This window comes from Eubalaena glacialis, chromosome 20, assembly GCF_028564815.1.
Source record: "Eubalaena glacialis isolate mEubGla1 chromosome 20, mEubGla1.1.hap2.+ XY, whole genome shotgun sequence".
Taxonomy (NCBI): Eukaryota; Metazoa; Chordata; class Mammalia; order Artiodactyla; family Balaenidae; genus Eubalaena; species Eubalaena glacialis.
In genome coordinates this window covers 31,959,782-31,977,453 of record NC_083735.1, presented here as the reverse complement: position 1 = coordinate 31,977,453, position 17,672 = coordinate 31,959,782, and the positions used below count along the sequence as shown (strand labels likewise).

Here is a 17,672-nt window from a genome sequence, read left to right as displayed (position 1 = left end):
GCTTTCTTTTTGTTTCCATTTGTATGGAATACCCTTTTTTATTCCCTCACAGTCAGTCCGTGTGTGTCTTTAGCTCTGAAGTGAGTCCCTTGTAGGCAGCACATATATGACCTTGTTTCTGTATTCATTTAGCTACTCTATGTCTTTTGATTGGAACATTTAGTCCACTTTCCTTTAAAGTAATTATTGATAGTCATGTACTTATTGCTATTTTATTATTTGTTTTGGGGTTTTTGTACTTCTCTTTTTTGTTACTTTCTCTTTTTGCTCTCTTACCTTCTGATTTAATGACTATAGTTAATGTTATGTTTGCACACTCATTATCTTTTTTTGTGTGTGTGTATCTATTATAGACTTTTGGTTTGTGGTTAACATGAAGTTTATATAAAACTATATATATATATAATTTTAAATTGCTGATTTCTGAAGTTCAACCACATTTTAACAATCCTGCATTTTACTCCCCTTCCCCCACATTTTGACATCATATTTCACATATTTTTGTTTTGCATATCCCTTTACTATTCATTGTGGATATAAGTGACTTTACTATTTTTGTCTTTTAACCTTCCATGTAGATAAATATGTGGTTGATTTACTACCATTACTATATATTTTCATTAACCAGTGAGATTTTTTGTTTTGTAATTTTCATGTTTCTAGTTGTGGCCTTTTCTTTTTCACTTAGAGAAGTCCCTTTAACATTTTTTGTAAAGGTGGCTTGCTGATGTTGAACTCTTTTAGCTTTTGCTTGCCTGTAAAACTGTTGATCTTGCCATCAAATCTGAATGAAATCCTTGCCAGCTAGAGTATTGTTGGTTGTCGTTTTTTTCCTTTCATCACTTTAAAAATATTGTGCCACCCACTTCTGACCTGCAAAGTTTCTGCTGAAAAGTCAGCTAATAGCCTTATGGGAGTTCTCATGTATATAATTTGTTGCTTTCCCCTTTTTGCTTTTAATATTCTCTCTTTGTCTTTAATTTTTGCCATTTTCACTACAGTGTGTCTTGGTGTAGTCCTCTTTGGGTTGATCCTATTTGGAACTTTCTCTGCTTCCTGTGCTTGGATGTCTGCTTCCTTTTACAGGTTAGGGATTTTTTTCAACTATTACGTTTTTAAATATGTTTTCAGTCCCTTTCCCTCTCTCTTCTCCTTCCGAGATCTCTATAAAATGAATATTAGTGCACAGAATATTGTACCCGAGGTCTCTTAAACTCTCCTCATTTCCTCTTATTCTTTTTTCTTTTCAGCATCAGTGATTTCCACTACTCTGTCTTCCAGCTCACTGATCCATTCCTCTGTATCAATTAGTCTATAATTGATTTCTTCTAGTGTGTTTTCTATTTCAGTTATTGTATTCTTCATCTCTGTTTGGTTGTTCCTTATATTTTCTAACTCTTTTTTAGAAACTTCTAACTTTTCACTTTTTTCTTCCAATCTTCTCCTGAGTTCTTTGATCATTACCTTCAATTCTTTACTGGGTAGAACTTGCAGATCATTTTAAACCTTTCAAGACTTGTTGTTAAGTTCTTTGAAAGCATAGAGTAAATTTTTTAGGGTCTAAATTTTACTTTAGGCTAAATTTGCCCCAGTTCTGAGTTGTGACCCTTCTATGGTCTCTATTGAATATTCTGTGCATTCAACATGGCCTGTACATTCAGGCTGAGAGGACCTTGTATGATTGCCAGGTTGTGTGATTTCAGGAACTATTCATCTTATAGTTCCTTGCTAATCTTTTTTCTCTGGAAGTAGTTCTTGTTCAGTCTTATGGATGTTAGCCCTGTGCAGGCGCAGATTGTATTCAGCCAAAGACAGAAGGCAGTTCCTATGTAGGTTTATAGAACTCTTTCATTTGTAGTTCCCTCCTCTAGAATAGTCTTCCCAGCAAATTCTAGGTTCCACAGCCTCCTAACCTTCACATACTTGAATCTCCATCTCCTTTACTCAACAAGATTTCCCGACTGTGTTTGGGTTCCTCCTCACTACACCTTAGTCAGGAAATTGCCTCCAAGCAAAGAGCCTGGAAAATAGGAGGGCTCACCTCATTTGTTTTTTATTTTTTTCTCAGAGATCATAGTCTTGTTCTGCCTGTAGTCCAATGTGTAAAAATAGTTGTTTTCTATAATTTGTCTAGTTTTCTAGTTATTTATGGTAGGAGGGTAATGGTGGACCATTATTGAGCCTATAAATAATTGCATTGCCATAAAAAGTGAAGGAACAGTAAATGTATTGTTTCTGAATTTGAGGGCACTAGTGAGAACCAGTTCCTAGTTTTAAAATGTTTCATTTCAGTTTATAAAAGCATAGCTAATAAACTGAGGATTAGAAATGCATCAAGAAGAAAGAAAAAGGGCTTTCTGTTATATCATCAGAAATGTATAACCACAGTTAATTTTTCTCATTATTTAATTTAACCCTATATAACTGATTCTTATTCCCCTGGATCTTGAGTTAGCAGTTTGCTTTCATATGGCATTATGTTCCTGGATATAAAGGATTCCAATAAAGCCTGATTCAGCCATTTGGTGTGTTCTGAAATTGTCTACTCAGTATCAGCTTAAGCACTATATCCTGTACCTGTGAGTCTAGTTCTTGAATTCAAATAGTTTAGAATACCTGATATGATCCTTTCTACATGTCAGTGAAGACCTAGTTTCTATCCTGTACCTGAAAGCAGAAACTTTAGGTAAACATTAGAGAAAAGCACAAACTACCAGTTGATCAAAAGCCTGAAAAGCTTGAATGATTCATTTATTAGAGTCATCAATAGTATGAGAATGGAGAAAAGCAAAATCTCTTATTTTGCAGACAGGGGTGTGATAATAACTATTTATTAAGAGTTTGATCAAAGTTTCTCTTGAGGATAAGAAAATATTATGAAGATAAGTGGACTTGATTTTCTACAAGCATTCAATCTATTCTTGTAACATGTACAATATATGAAACATTTATGCTGAGAATGTTAGTTATGCTTATATTAATAACATTTAAAATTAACCTAGGGAAGGCTGGCTGAATTTCTTTGACAGTTCTTCCTATGCAACTCTTGCATTGCTATCTATTAGGAAATAATGGAGAATATCATAAATTAGGAGTTTGGGATTACAGTATACACACTACTATGTATAAACTAGGTACACAACAAGGACCTACTGTATAGCACAGGGAACTATATTCAAGGTCTTGTAACAACCTATAATGGAAAAGAACGTGAAAAAGAAAACATATATATATCTGAATCACTTTGCTGTACACCTGAAACTAACACAACATTGTAAATTAACTACTTAAATTTAAAAATGGATTAAAAAAAGAAAGATATTGTAAAATTCTTCCCAACTGCAATTAGGAACAATAGTTTCTCTTATTTTGTAAAAAGGCATTACAATATGATGAGTTTTCATTAAAAATTAATATCTTACAAAAATAAATAAATAATGGAGAATACCAAACAAATTGTAATTATTTCTAGCATTCTTATATTTATGAGATAAGGGAACAAATCTGTTATTTTCTGATGGCAATCTCAGAAATCTCAAAGATAGTTTTAGGTATTAATAAAATCACGAAGAAAAAACATATTTTTGACTTTAGACTCTGACCTTGGTAAGGTAAAATCACCAGACTTGTCCAAGGTGGTATGGTTACTTAATTAAAAAGAATTATTGGTATCTAGTAAAAATTGCTTAACTCCCTGTTAATCAAAGTGACAGTGCAAGAGCTTACATAAAATAGGAAAAAGTAGTAAAATTATAGGAAACTTTAGCTCTTTCAAAAAATGGGGAGGTTTTTAAAAATAACCATTTACATAATACAAAGCACAGAAAATTATTCTGGTGAAATATTGAATCTCTGCCATCCAGGTAAATTTATAGAAAGTAAACAAAAACCTTGTACTACCACTGTTAAGAGCAAATTAAGTACTTCACAAGCAATTTCCATGTATGCAATTTTTAAAAACCCAAATTCTAATTTTGCATCAATATAGTATGAGGCTCTACGGTATTCACAAGCATATTTTTTAAATTATCTTATGAATGACCCCACCAAAATTGAACAATTGTTGCTAAATTTTTTTCAGACTCATTATTTTCTTGTGCATAGGTATTATCAACAAAACCAAGGTTACTTTGCACAAAATGTCTATAATTTTCCGTGTTCATTCAAGCCTTGACTTTCACTGTCCTCTTTCATGTCCTGAAACTACCAGATATAGCATTAGGATAAAACAGTTTTGTCTTTTGAGAAGCAATTACACATCCTATTATCCTGAGACATAATTGTCTTCTGCCATTATTGCTACTGGTATGTCCTAATTGTAGTAATTATAATTTTTAACCCAATTAAGTTATATTTCAGAAAGATGTGAGAAGTAGATAATTTATTTCTGCCTCTCATACAGAAGCTAGTTAGCAGCCTAAACACTCATACACACCTAATACAGTCCCTTACAGTCACATTCATTTTCTTTTTAAAGTGACAAAAACAAACAAGTTAATTAATACAACCCAAAGGTATAACCATTCTGTAATATATAAGCTAAGCAAAATTGTATGTGTATACACATGTGTATATGCATATATACAAGCACTTACAAATATATACACATCATGGGCAGACTTACTGACTTGGTCAAGAATCAGAAACAAAAACAAAGCAACAAAAAACCAAAATGAGAAGAAAAAAACTCAGAGAAATGGAGAATCAGCCAAGTTAAATTTTTGATGCCACTTGGGAATCACCCTACTTTAGAGGCATTAGGTAAAAGAACGTTGAAATACAATTGTTACGTTTGAAGTAAAATCTGCTAATGTCCTATAGAGCAATAAAACCATAATTTTGGGTTATCGTTTCAATCAGACAGAACTCATTTACATATCGGCCAGACAAAAACTATGTTAACATATAAGTTCACAAAATCTAGGCTCTTATCAGTACTGACTAGCAAGTTATACAAAGTACATTCCCTTAAATAATTAAATAATCTTTAGGTTTACCTTAGATGGGTCCTTTAATGAATGTTCAAAAATGACATTGAAAAGAAATGTGGTTCTCCAATTTTCTCTATTTACAAGTGTGGACAATTTTTAACAGGTATATTAGCAATATTCCAGCAATATTTGTTTTTAATGATCTCCACACCTCTTTTGAACAGCAACATTACTTTTAAGTAATTTTTATACAGATCATTTTTTATGTTCTGCAATATGTAATCAAGTGCTTTTGCATGCACTATAGGGAGTAATTTTTTAGCTAACATTTGAAGATCTCATGTGAATACTAGTTTGGGATGAGTAAGTTATTATAGGATCAAGCATTTTTCCTCCTTTGGAATGTTTTTGCAACAGCTTTCTTGAATTGTATTCATTGTTTCAATAGAACCTCCAAATTTACACTGATTTTAACTTTTTATAATGAACTCTGATTTTTTTCTGATTGGTAGATGAATGTTTTAATTAAATTGAATACTATTATTACAATATTATATTCTGCTGTAGTATAACACATTATAGTTATCATTTATGTTATACATAAGAACAAGAAAACAGTATTAACAATTAATAATATAGCATACTATAATTTTAGAATGTTTTTAGAATGTTCTAATATCCTATAAGCAAACAATATATCTAACAACCGTTTAATGTTCTAATTAATCCTAGAAATTATTAATTCCAAGAGCTACTCTGGAAAATTAAATAAATGTACATTTCTTTTGAGAGAAAGTCTCAAGGTTTGCTTGCTAAATTCAAATTTATTTTTATATAATGCTCTTTGATAATAGCACAAGAAAATAATCCAAGTATCTGTCACATCTTGCTCATTTGGAAACATATAGATACAAATAAGACCTGAGATCTCTCTCCCCTTGAAATGTAAATGATATTGGCTCAAATCTCTATTTCAGAATTCTGGTCCTCTTCTTTCTGCATACACTGTTATTATGATCCAAAGACACAACTCACCAAAGAACAAAACTCTTTCGTAAAGTATTGACTTTACTGAAAAATTTTGCATAATTGGGAAAGGTCACACAATTTAATGCCATAAATTAGGACAATGTAATTCACACATTAAACATTCCTTTTCTTAGAAGGCCTTTTAGCCATCTCACCCATGGGAGTCTCTCATTGTCCTATTACCTCATATAATTACCTGTTATCCCTTGCTTTCTCCTCGTTTTTTTCCCCATATGGAATAGTAACTTACCTTCCTTTGCTCCTCATACCAATGATTTTAATACCTCAGCCTCCCACTCGATGCTTCTTAACCCTGACTGCACATGATAATCACCTGGACCCTGGCCGCAGAGATTTTAATATAATGGTCTCAGGAGGAGCCCAGGCCTGGGTATTTTTTAAATGCTTCTCAGATAATTATTAAACTGAAGGGACTAATCAAATTATTTTTCCAGATATTTCTCTTTCTAAGAGGACTTCGGGTGCTAGATGGTAAGAAAATAAAAGTTTCAACTTTTTATATAAGACTATATCTTTACAATCTGAAAGCATATAGCTTATTTCACATTTATTTCAATGCAGTCACAATTATTACTTTATGTTTTAGATTTTTATGCCAATTCTTGGTAACACGAATTCTTGAATTTTCTTGAATTTTTTCTTATGTATTATCTATGCACACAATCTGATGGTTTGACTGAATTTGTTTTTTGCTTCTTTTGCTTTGTTTCAGTATTGTCTGAGATTTAACTGTGTAGAGCTTAAATACCATGTCGATATTCAGAGCTGCAATCCTACCAGAGACTGTAATTCAAGTGGAGTAAGTAATTTCAGTTTTCATTTTAAGCAACATGCTTTGAACAATTCAATAAACAGTTTGGATATTTAAAGAAATCATTTGAATAATTTTTTTGATCACTTTCATGCTGCTTGGTGTCATTTAACAGTTTGTAACTTATAACTTCAATCTTATCTTCTTGAGAAATCTTGCCAAACTGTTTATTAGGGAAGATAAAGTAGAAACATTTAAGATGATTCTGGATGTATAAGATGTTTGGTAAATATGTGGACTGGATGTGCTATAAGCACTATGTGTTACCATCTAACCAAAATGATCTTATTTTTACAGAGAGAAGGCAGGAAATGGTAAATAAAGGTCATTAGGATTTTCTTGCTGGTCTTACTCATTAATTTAGTGTCTGGGCTGTTCTGTGAAGCTAGGAAGTAAATGATAATTAGAGGCATGTTACTGGTGATTGACAATATTTTGGTCTGGCTGTGGGGAGAGTTGAAAGAATTTATTTGGCAAAAATTGATTTGGCAACAGAAGCCAGATATACTTTCTACAGTATGGGAAATGTCAAGAGAAAATTTGTTGAATTTGTCTATTTAAAATAAATTCTCTGGAATAAATTCTCTGTTGAATATGTGTAGAATATTAATTGGTCTCTATTGAAAACCATCTTTGTACATAAAAATTGTTCTATTTTCTGATTATTCTAGGTCTGCAACAATTTTAACAATTGCCATTGTAAAATGGGGTTTGCTCCTCCTCGTTGCAAGCCGATGGCAGGAGATTTTGGAAGTATTGATGATGGACACAGGGGCAAAGTTGGTTAGTGTCTTTAAAATTTTATTAATCAAAGACAATATGTAAGAAAATAAATTACGGTTGTAGGTTCCAAGTCACATAGCAAAGCAACTAATGTCAACAAATACGGTTTGACTTTACTTGTAAGATTTTAAAAGACTCTAAGACAGTTAAGTTTGAACTCTTCTTTCTATATCAACATTGACATTGTCTAACAAAAAGAGTACCTAGTGGTAGGAAATTTTAAAAGTAGAAATTCCAGTGCATACAATTTGATTAGTTAATTTAGATTATTCACTTTGTATTGTCTCATATATTCCTAGTTTTAAATGGTGTTAGTAGTCATTGTAATATTAATGCCACCAGAATCTTTCAAGGCTACTCCTTTCTCCTGCATTTTAGGGGCTACAATCTAATCTTTAGAAATTTCCCTTTAGGATATCCCCCCTAGGGTTCCTGAGTAGTATTTTGAGATCAAGCAGGCCTGGATGAGACTGGGAACAGGTGGGGGATAGTCCCTGGTTCCAGAAGGTTATTGGAGCCCACCTAAACTAACCTGGGAGAAGAGGAGGTCTGTCTACCTTTACAAACCCTTTTTCTTTTGGGGCAATTAAATGATGAACTCCTGGGCAGACTTATGTGTAGCTTGACTACTAGGGGGAGGCATGCCTAGGGTGAGTAACTTTTTAGACAGCTAAAACACAGCTGTATCAGACTGTGTATCAGACCAAAAAATAAACATAATCATTTAACATAGAATATACAACTACACATATATTATTATTTTCACATAAATATGTTGAAAGAATAGGCATTTATTTGAAATTGTATATTATTCTGTACTGTGTACTTTTGTTACATAAATTGCTTTTATTTAAGTGAAACAGCAATAGAACTAGTAAACAGTGCTGATCAATAGTAGTTTATAGAACAACCAATTAAAAAATAAAATATGTGAGCAAAAACAGCAATACTTTATAATGAGAAAATTTTATAATGTAATCTCTGATACAGCAGTTTATTTTACCTCTTTTTAAAAATTCTTTACTAGATATTTAAATTTTGCATGGCTATCTTATTGTTTATTCTTAAGATACATAAACATAGGACTTTTAGAAAGGAGAAAGAATATAAATATAATAGGAATGATTAAAGATATGCTCATATTTAATGAAAATAACATTGACATGCTTCTTTCTGTGCCATAATACAGTCAGACATATTTTTGATTTTTGGTTTCATTTTCCAGTTATACTTTTCTGAACTGCTTACAGCCTATAAGACATTCTTCTTTTAAGTAGTAGCAAAATGGAATAGAATCAAATGTAAAATTCATTTTGACTTGAAGCTCTGTTTTAACAAACCCACATTTACTGAATTCTGGTGTCAGTCCATCGTGATGGCATTAAGCTAAGTATCTTGACAAAAGCATTTGAGCATGGGATACTTGGGTCTTATTTACTAGATACAGCAGGTTTTCAGGCTTGGAAATATTATTTTGCAGCTCTTCAAAAATGTTCATTCTCTTTGTTTCTACAGGCTTATTCTAGTAGGCCACCTCTCTGTCAATCAGCTCCTTTGCATATTTAAATTCATCTTATAGGCTGTCCATGTCTATAAGGCCCATCATTTTTATACACTCCAAAGCACATTGGATGTCATGCGTTAAATCTCTCTTTCTCAGGGAGCATGCTTTAAAGCATAGAAGTAATCTTAATTAGTGAAATCTAAGTTGAATTCCACATAAATTACAGTTTTAATAAAGGAACTGAGAAGGTCCTTCTTAACTTGCTTACCCATTTCTGGTTACATTTTTTTGAGTTCTGAAGCAGTCTTATTTCCAAAAATATGAGTCATTTTTTCATTGTATGAGTTGTTGTCACAACCTGTGCAAATCATAGAACTACCCAGGTGCAGTCAGTGCATCCTTTTCTAGAATCCAGATGGCCCCTTCACAGATCATCAGATTGTTTTGGAGAAATAGCACATAAATTTCTGCTTCACTACACACTTTTTTTTCCTATTCTCATCCTCCGTGAATTTCAAAATTAGAGAAGTACATTCTTCTTGTCCAAACTTCTAAAAATAAGATTTTACATCTTAAATATTTTAACATATCTTTTATGGCAAGTAAGGAGTACAGTCATCTTGTACACTTGTTTAAGGAAGCAATTTCTTTCCATTTTGTGAAGTTAAAAAAAAAAATTCTTGGTAAGTGCTTATGAGTTTTGAGGAAACTGAAACTGACTGAAACTTTCATTATGAAAACCTTTATATCACAGGAAAACAAATCACACCCCTTTTGGTGTTGTGTACCAGGTGTACGGGACATTTGGCAAGTGAGATCTTTTTCTTTTCTTCATTAAGAAATTTATAGACTGAATGGAACTTGCAAAAATTTACATTTGCCCTGTCTTCTAACTACACATATAGATGAGCAAAGTCGTTTGTATTTGAGCAAGATAGCAAAAATCTTTTTGTTTTATATGGTTTTATTAAAATTTTCATAGAAATTCAGAAGCCTATTTGAAACTCTATTCTGGAAACCAAATTACCTAAGACCTGGGGGCAATATTTTGCTGCCACATTCACTTGGTAAAATGTGACAGAATCATTACTTCACTGTGAGGAGTCAACAGATGTTATCAAAATAACACTTTCTTCTCCCGCTGGGCATTTTAGTTGCAATCTATGAATCTGGAAATGTAACTTCACTCAGTTTTGTAGAGCAATCAAGAAACTGAATGAATAGATAAAACATTTTTGTTCTTGTGGTGTACCCAAACTAATTCAGTGGTAGCTATTTTTATTTGAACATTGCTGTCTTTTGGGAAGACAATTTGTTTTTTTCATTTAGGAAACAGAAAAATATGATTGACTTAGAAATACTTGTTTGTCTCACTGCAGACATTTGAGATTCCATCTCCATATGTTGTTTTCACAGCTCCTTCTCCACCATACCCAAATCCAAATATTTTTTATTGAGATATAACTGATGTATAACATTACATTAGTTTCAGGTGTATAACATAATGATTTGATATTGTATACCTTGGAAAATAATCACTATAATAAGTCTAGGTAACAGCTGTCACCATGCATAGTTACAAAATTTTTTTTCTTGTGTTGAGAACTTTTAAGGTCTAATCTCTTAGCAACTTTTAAATAAGCAACACTGTATTATTGAATGCTTCTGCACACCGAGCGGAGATGTCGGCACAGCTGTTTCACACTGGGTACTCTGGTTTGAAGTGTTGGGTGCAAAGCCTCTGCACTCGGCACCTTATGAGGGAGTGAAACAAGACTAAGCACAAAGGGAAAAAAAAGGAGGCAGAGACAAGATGGCTGGGTAGAAAGACGTTAGTTAGCTCACCCTCTCTCACAAAAACACCAAAATCACAACTAACTGTTGAACAACCATCAACAGAAAAATACTGGAACCTACCAAAAAGGATACCCTACATCCAAATATAAAGAAAAAGCCACAACAAGATGGTAGGAGGGGCACAATAGTGATAAAATCAAATCCCATACCCATCGGGTGGGCAACCCACAAACTGGAAAATAATTATATTGCAGAGGTTCTCCCAAAGGAGTGAAAGTTATGAGCCCCATGTCAGGCTCCCCAGCCTAGGGGTCTGTCATTGGTAGGAGGAGCCCCCTGAGCATCTGGCTTTGAAGGTCAGCGGGGTTTGATCACAGTAATTCCACAGGACTTGGGGAAACAGAACCTCCACTCTTGGAGGGCATACACAAGGTCTGTGTGCACCAGGTCCCAGGGAAAAAGCGGTGACCTCATAAGAGCCTGGACCAGACCTACCTGCTGGTATCGGAGGGTCTCCTGCGCAGGCCGGGGGTGGCTGTGGCCCACTGCAGGGACAAAGGCACTGGTGGCAGTAGTTCTGGGGCATACTCATTGGCATGAGCCCTGCTGGAGGCTGCCATTTTCTCACCAAGACCTGGCCCCACGTAACGGCCTATAGGCTCCAGTGCTGGGATGCCTCATGCCAAACAACAAACAGGATGGGAACATAACCCCACCTATCAGTGAACAGGTTGCCTAAAGTCTTACTGAGCCCACAGCTTCCCACTAAACACACCCCTTGACATGGCCCTGCCCACCATAGGGACAAGACCCAGTTCCACCCACCAGTGGGCAGGAACCAGGCTCTCCCATCAGGAAGCTGGCACAAGTCCCTCAGACCAGCCTCTTCCACCAGGAGGCAGACAGCAGAACCAAGAAGAATGACAACCCTGCAACCTGTGGAACGGAAACCACAATCACAGAAAGTTAGACAAAATGAGATGGCAGAGGAATATGTCCCAGAGCAAGGAACAAGATAAAACCCCAGAAGAACAACTAAGTGAAGTGGAGATAGGCAATCTACCCAAAAAAGAATTCAGAGTAATGACAGTAAATATGATCTAAAATCTTGGAAAAAGAATGGAGGCACAGACTGGGAAGATACAAGAAATGGTTAACAATGAGCTAGAAAATCTAAAGAACAAACAAACAGAGGTGAACAGTAAAATAACTGGAATGAAAAATACACTAGAAGGAATCAATAGCAGAATAAATGGGGCAGAAGAACGGATAAGTTACCTGGAAGACAGAATGGTGGAAATCACTGCCATGGAACAGAATAAAGAAAACAGAATGAAAAGAAATGAGGAGAGTCTAAGAGACCTCTGGGACAACATTAAATGCATCTCATTATAGCAGTCCCAGAGGAGAAGAGAGAGAGAAAGGACCTGAGAAAATATTTGAAGATATAATAGCTGAAAAATTCCCTAACGTGGGAAAGGAAACAGTCACCCAAGTCAGGAAGCGCAGACTCTCAGGCAGGATAAACCCAAGGAGGAACATACTGAGACACATAGTAGTCAAACTGACAAAAATAAAAGACAGAGGAAATATAAAAAGCAACAAGGGAAAAGCAACAAATAAAATGCAAGGGAATTCGCATAAGGTTATCAGCTGATTTTTCAGCAGAAACTCTACAGGCCAGAAAGGAGTGGCACGATATATTTAAAGTGGTGAAAGGGAAGAAGCTGCAACCAAGAATACTCTACCCAGCAAGGCTCTCATTCAGATTTGACAGAGAAATCAAAAGCTTTACAGACAAGCAAAAGCTAAGAAAATTCAGCACTACCAGACCAGCTTTGCAATAAATGCTAAAGGAACTTTTCTAGGTGGAAAAGAAAAGGCCACAACAAGAAACAAGAAATTTATGAATGGAAAAGCTCACCAGTAAAGGCAAATATATAGTAAATGTAGGAAATAATCTGCACACAAATATATCAAAACCGGCAATTGTGAGAAGAAGATTGTACAAATGCAGGATATTGGGAATGTATTTGAAATTTAAAGACTGCCAACTTAAAACAATCTTGTTTATATATAGACTGCTATATCAAAACCTCATGGTAACCCTAAACTGAAGATCTACAGTTGATACACACACAAAAAGAATAAGGAATCCAAACACAACAGTAAAGTTAGTCATCAAATCGCAAGAGCAGAGGACAAAAGAGGAAGGGAAGAAAAAGACCAAAAAAAAAAAACAAAACCCAAAACAATTAAGAAAATGGCAATAAAAACATATATATTGATAATTACCTTAAATGTAAATGGATTAAATCCTCCAACCAAAAGACATAGACTGGCTGAATGGATAGAAAAACAAGACCCATATATATGCTGTCTACAGGAGACCAACTTCAGATTTAAAGACATACAGATGAAAGTGAGGAGATGGAAAAAGTTATTCCATGAAAATGGAAATCAAAAGAAAGCTGGAGTAGCAATACTCATATCAGACAAAATAGACTTTACAATAAAGACTGTTACAAGAGACAAAGAAGGACAGTACATAATGATCAAGGGATAAATCTAAGAAGATGATATAACAATTGTAAATATATATGCACCCAAGACAGGAACATCTCAATATATAAGACAAATGTTAACAGATGTAAGAGGAGAAATTGATAGTAACACAATAATAGTGGGGGACATTAACACCCCACTTACACCAATGGACAGATCATCCAGACAGAAAATCAATAAGGAAATACAGACCTTAAATGACACATTAGATCCTATGGACTTAATTGATATCTATAGATCATTCTATCTGAAAACAGCAAAATACACATTGTTTTCATGTGTGCATGGAGCATTCCCAGGATAGATCACATCTTGGGCTACAAAGCAAGCCTCAGTAAATTTAAGAAAATTTAAATCATATCAAGCATCTTTTTTGACCACAGTGCTATGAGATTAGAAATCAACTACAAGAAAAAAACTGTAAAATACTGTATTATTTACTACAGTCACCATGATGTACATTAAATCCTCATGATGTATTTATTTTGTAAGTGGAAGTTTGTACCTTTTGACCACCTTCACCCAATTCGCACATCCCCCACCCCTAATGTGTGGCAACCACCAATCTGTTCTCTGTATCTATGAGCTTGTTTTTTGTTTTGTTTTTTAGATTCTGCATGTAAGATCATATGGTATTTGTCTTACTCTGTCTGACTTATTTCATTTAGCATAATGCCCTCGAGACTCATCCATGTTCTTGCAAATGGCAAGATTTTATTCTTTTTATGGCTGAATAATATTTCATTATATATATATATATATATATACACATATATCACATTTTTTGGTCAGAATGATGGATGATTGTTTCCATATTTTGGCTGCTGTAAATACTGCTGCAATGACCATGGAGGTACATATATCTTTTTAAGTTAGTGTTTTCATTTCCTTTGGGTATATACCCAGAGGTCGAATTGCTGGATCATATGGTAGTTATATTCTTAAATTTTTTGAGGAACATCCATGTTGTATTCCATAGTGGCTAACCCAATTTACATTCCAACCAACACTGCATGAGGGTTCCCTTTTCTCTACATCCTCACCAACACTTGTTATTTCTTATCTTTTTGAGAATAGCCATTCTGACAGGTGTGAGGTAATATCTCATTGTGGTTTTGATTTGAATTTTCCCAATGATTAGTGATGTTGAGCATCTTATCATATACCTGTTGGCTATTTGGATGTCTTCTTTGGAAAAATGTCTATTCAAATCTTCTGCCCATTTTTTAATTGGATTTTTTTTGTTGTTCTGCTCTTAAGTTGTATGAGGTCTTTGTATATTTTGGATATTAACACCTTATCAGAAGTATGATTTGCAAATATATTCTCCCATTCACTAGGTTGTTTTTTCATTTTGTGATAGTTTCCTTTGCTGTGAAGTAGCTTTTACATTTGATGTTTTGCTACTTGTTGATTTTTGCTTTAGTTACCTTTGCTTTTGGTGTCAGATTCAAAAAATCATCACCAAGATTAAAGTCAAGGAGTTTACTGCCTATATTTTCTTCTAGGAGTTTTATGGTTTCAGGTCTTACATTCAACTCTCTAATCCATTTTGAGTTAATTTTTATGTATGGTGTAAGATAGTGGTCCAGTTTCACTCTTTTACATGTAGCTGTTCAGTTTTCCCAACACAATTTATTGAAGAGACTATCCTTTCTAGATTGTATATTTTTGGCTCCTTTGTTATATATTAATTGACCATACATGCATGGTTTATTTCTAGGTCCGAATTATTTTTGGCATGTTGTACAATATGCTATGTTTTGGTTACTTACGTATCTAATCTAGTTGTATATGTTCTTCCATCTGTCACTAGGAACAGTCATTTAGCCTTCTTGTTCAGTGATGTCTGGGTCATGCTGGTGTTAGTACTGTCATCATTCTGATTTTCATTATCTGAACTCTTAGAAAACAAGATCACAGTATTGACAATATGAAAAATTAGTGCTATCTTGACACAAAGCACAACAGTTAATCCACAGACTAAGTCAAAGATGTACTGTTCACATTAATGATTTCAGTACCCTTAGGTTGCACACTTAAGTCACATCACTCAGAGTGAACCACAGATCACAATTGGCAACATCGGTAGTCAGAGTTAAAAACAGCAACAGCAACTGCAGATAATCTATGCTATATTCACTTGACACCAAAACAATGTTGCTGTTAGTTCCTGGGTATTTTTTTTAAGCTTCTGTATGAATTTTGTTTTTTCCTTCCAAACTTCCAAGCCAGTTTCTAAAAATCAGAAAATTTCCCATCCTGTTAATGGATGCCCCGGTACATAAGGCTTTCCTTACAACACTTGGAACAGTGCCAGGCCAACAATCATGGTTAGTTACCCTAGGCCACTTTAGGTCCAAATGGCAGTACTGTGGTTGCACCTGAGCCTGGGCTCAGAGGAAACCTTCCAATACAACTAGTTTATTTTAGTCAGCTGCCGTAGGCTATATTCATCCCCTCTATTCTGGGGCCTGTAGGTGTACCCCGAAAGCCCTGGGCTGGTATGCCAGCTGACTGCCTGTTCTGTGCCCAAATTATCTCCCTGGGGCCCTGTACCCAGTCAAGGAAGCCCTGGGCTGCTGATGGGCCTGGACTCAATGTGGGAGAAGCCCTTGTGATGCTGAATGCATTTGGGGGCATAAAGAGTTTGAGAGGCAAGGTGATCCCAAGGAATCCAAGTTTGCTTTATATCCTCATTTTATTTATTTTGAATATCACTGACTTACGTTAACAGAATATGGCCTGGAAAAACCTCAAATTATGGAATTTATCCTGGCCTTATTTGTAACCAGTACATTATTGACTTTTGTTAATAGTTCATGGATATTTTCAAAGAATGTATAATCTGTTTTTACAGTATTACATACATAGATATAACATATGTACATAATTAAATATAATTAAATATATATGTGATTGTGTGTATGAGTTAACTTGTTTGCATATTCTAGAATCTAAATCCTCATATATGTTTGTTAACTTGTCTACTTGATATATAAAATTTATACATCAAGTTTATTTAATCTTATAATTTTTCTTTTAATAATTTTTATATAATCTTAACCCCAGAAGTTAACCACTACTAATATTATATATTATTATTGACTTTCAGGTGTTATTATCAACCTTTTAAATCTATGACAAGCCATAGTAAAAAAATTCCACTCGCATTTCTTTAATTTCATGAGGCTTCCCATTTATCTTACGGTTGTAGGAAATTTATAATTATTGTGCATGTTTTTCTTTCATTACCCTTGACAATCACTTCTAGTGATATTTTTGACCTTTTCTAACACATATACATTTTTATATGTATATGTTTAATTGTTAAATATGCATAACATAAAATTTACCATTTTAACCATTATTAAATGTACGAATCAGTGGTGTTAAATATATTGGTGTACATTGTTGTAAACCCACTATCCATCTCCAGAACTCTTTCATCTTGCAAAACTGGAACTCTATATTCATTAAACGATAACTCCCCATTCCTCTCTTCCTCAACCCCTGGAGGCCACCATTCTACTTTCTGTTTCTATGAATTTGACCACTTTCACATACCTTATAGAAGTGGAATTATACATTATTTGTCCTTTTATTTATGGTTTATTTCACTTAACATAATGTCTTCAAAGTTCACCCATGTTGTAGCATGTCAAAATTTCGTTCCATTTTAAGGCCATGTAATATTCGATTGCATGTATACATCACATTTGGTTTATCCATTGATCTGTTGATGGATACTTGGCTTACTTCCACCTTTTGACTATTGTGGATAATGATGCTGTGAACGTGGGTGTAAATATCTGTTTGAGTCCATGCTTTCAATACTTTGAGTATACACCTAAATGTGGAATTGCTGGATAATATAGTAATTCTATATTTAACTTTCTGAGGAACCACCAAACTCTTTTTCATAGAGGCTGAATCATTTTACATTCTCATCAATGAGTTTTCCAATTTCTCCATATCTTCACCAACTCTTCTTTTTATAGTAACCAACCTAATGAGTGTAAAGTGATAATTCATTGTGGTTTTGATCTCTCTATGGATATAGCAGGATCTATGGATCAAAAATTACCAGTTTAATTTTTAAGAATATCATCATTTTGTTGAACATTGTTATCAGAAGATCTGTTGTATTTTAAATTGCTACTTTTAATTATAGGAAACCTGATTTTTGTGCATACATTTTATCAGTGGACTATCATCATTTTCAAAAGAC

The 17,672-nt window shown here is 34.1% G+C and overlaps 1 protein-coding gene across 1 annotated transcript in view; it reads left to right on the top strand.

Annotated features, from left to right (window-relative positions):
• The window catches only part of LOC133081386 (disintegrin and metalloproteinase domain-containing protein 5-like), a 159,307-nt gene that overhangs the window by 122,870 nt on the left and 18,765 nt on the right, over nucleotides 1-17,672 (top strand). The window contains exons 17-18 of the mRNA XM_061177481.1: nucleotides 6,694-6,780; nucleotides 7,464-7,575. Coding sequence (XP_061033464.1) covers nucleotides 6,694-6,780; nucleotides 7,464-7,575 — 199 coding nt within the window. The remainder of the gene's footprint in view (nucleotides 1-6,693; nucleotides 6,781-7,463; nucleotides 7,576-17,672) is intronic.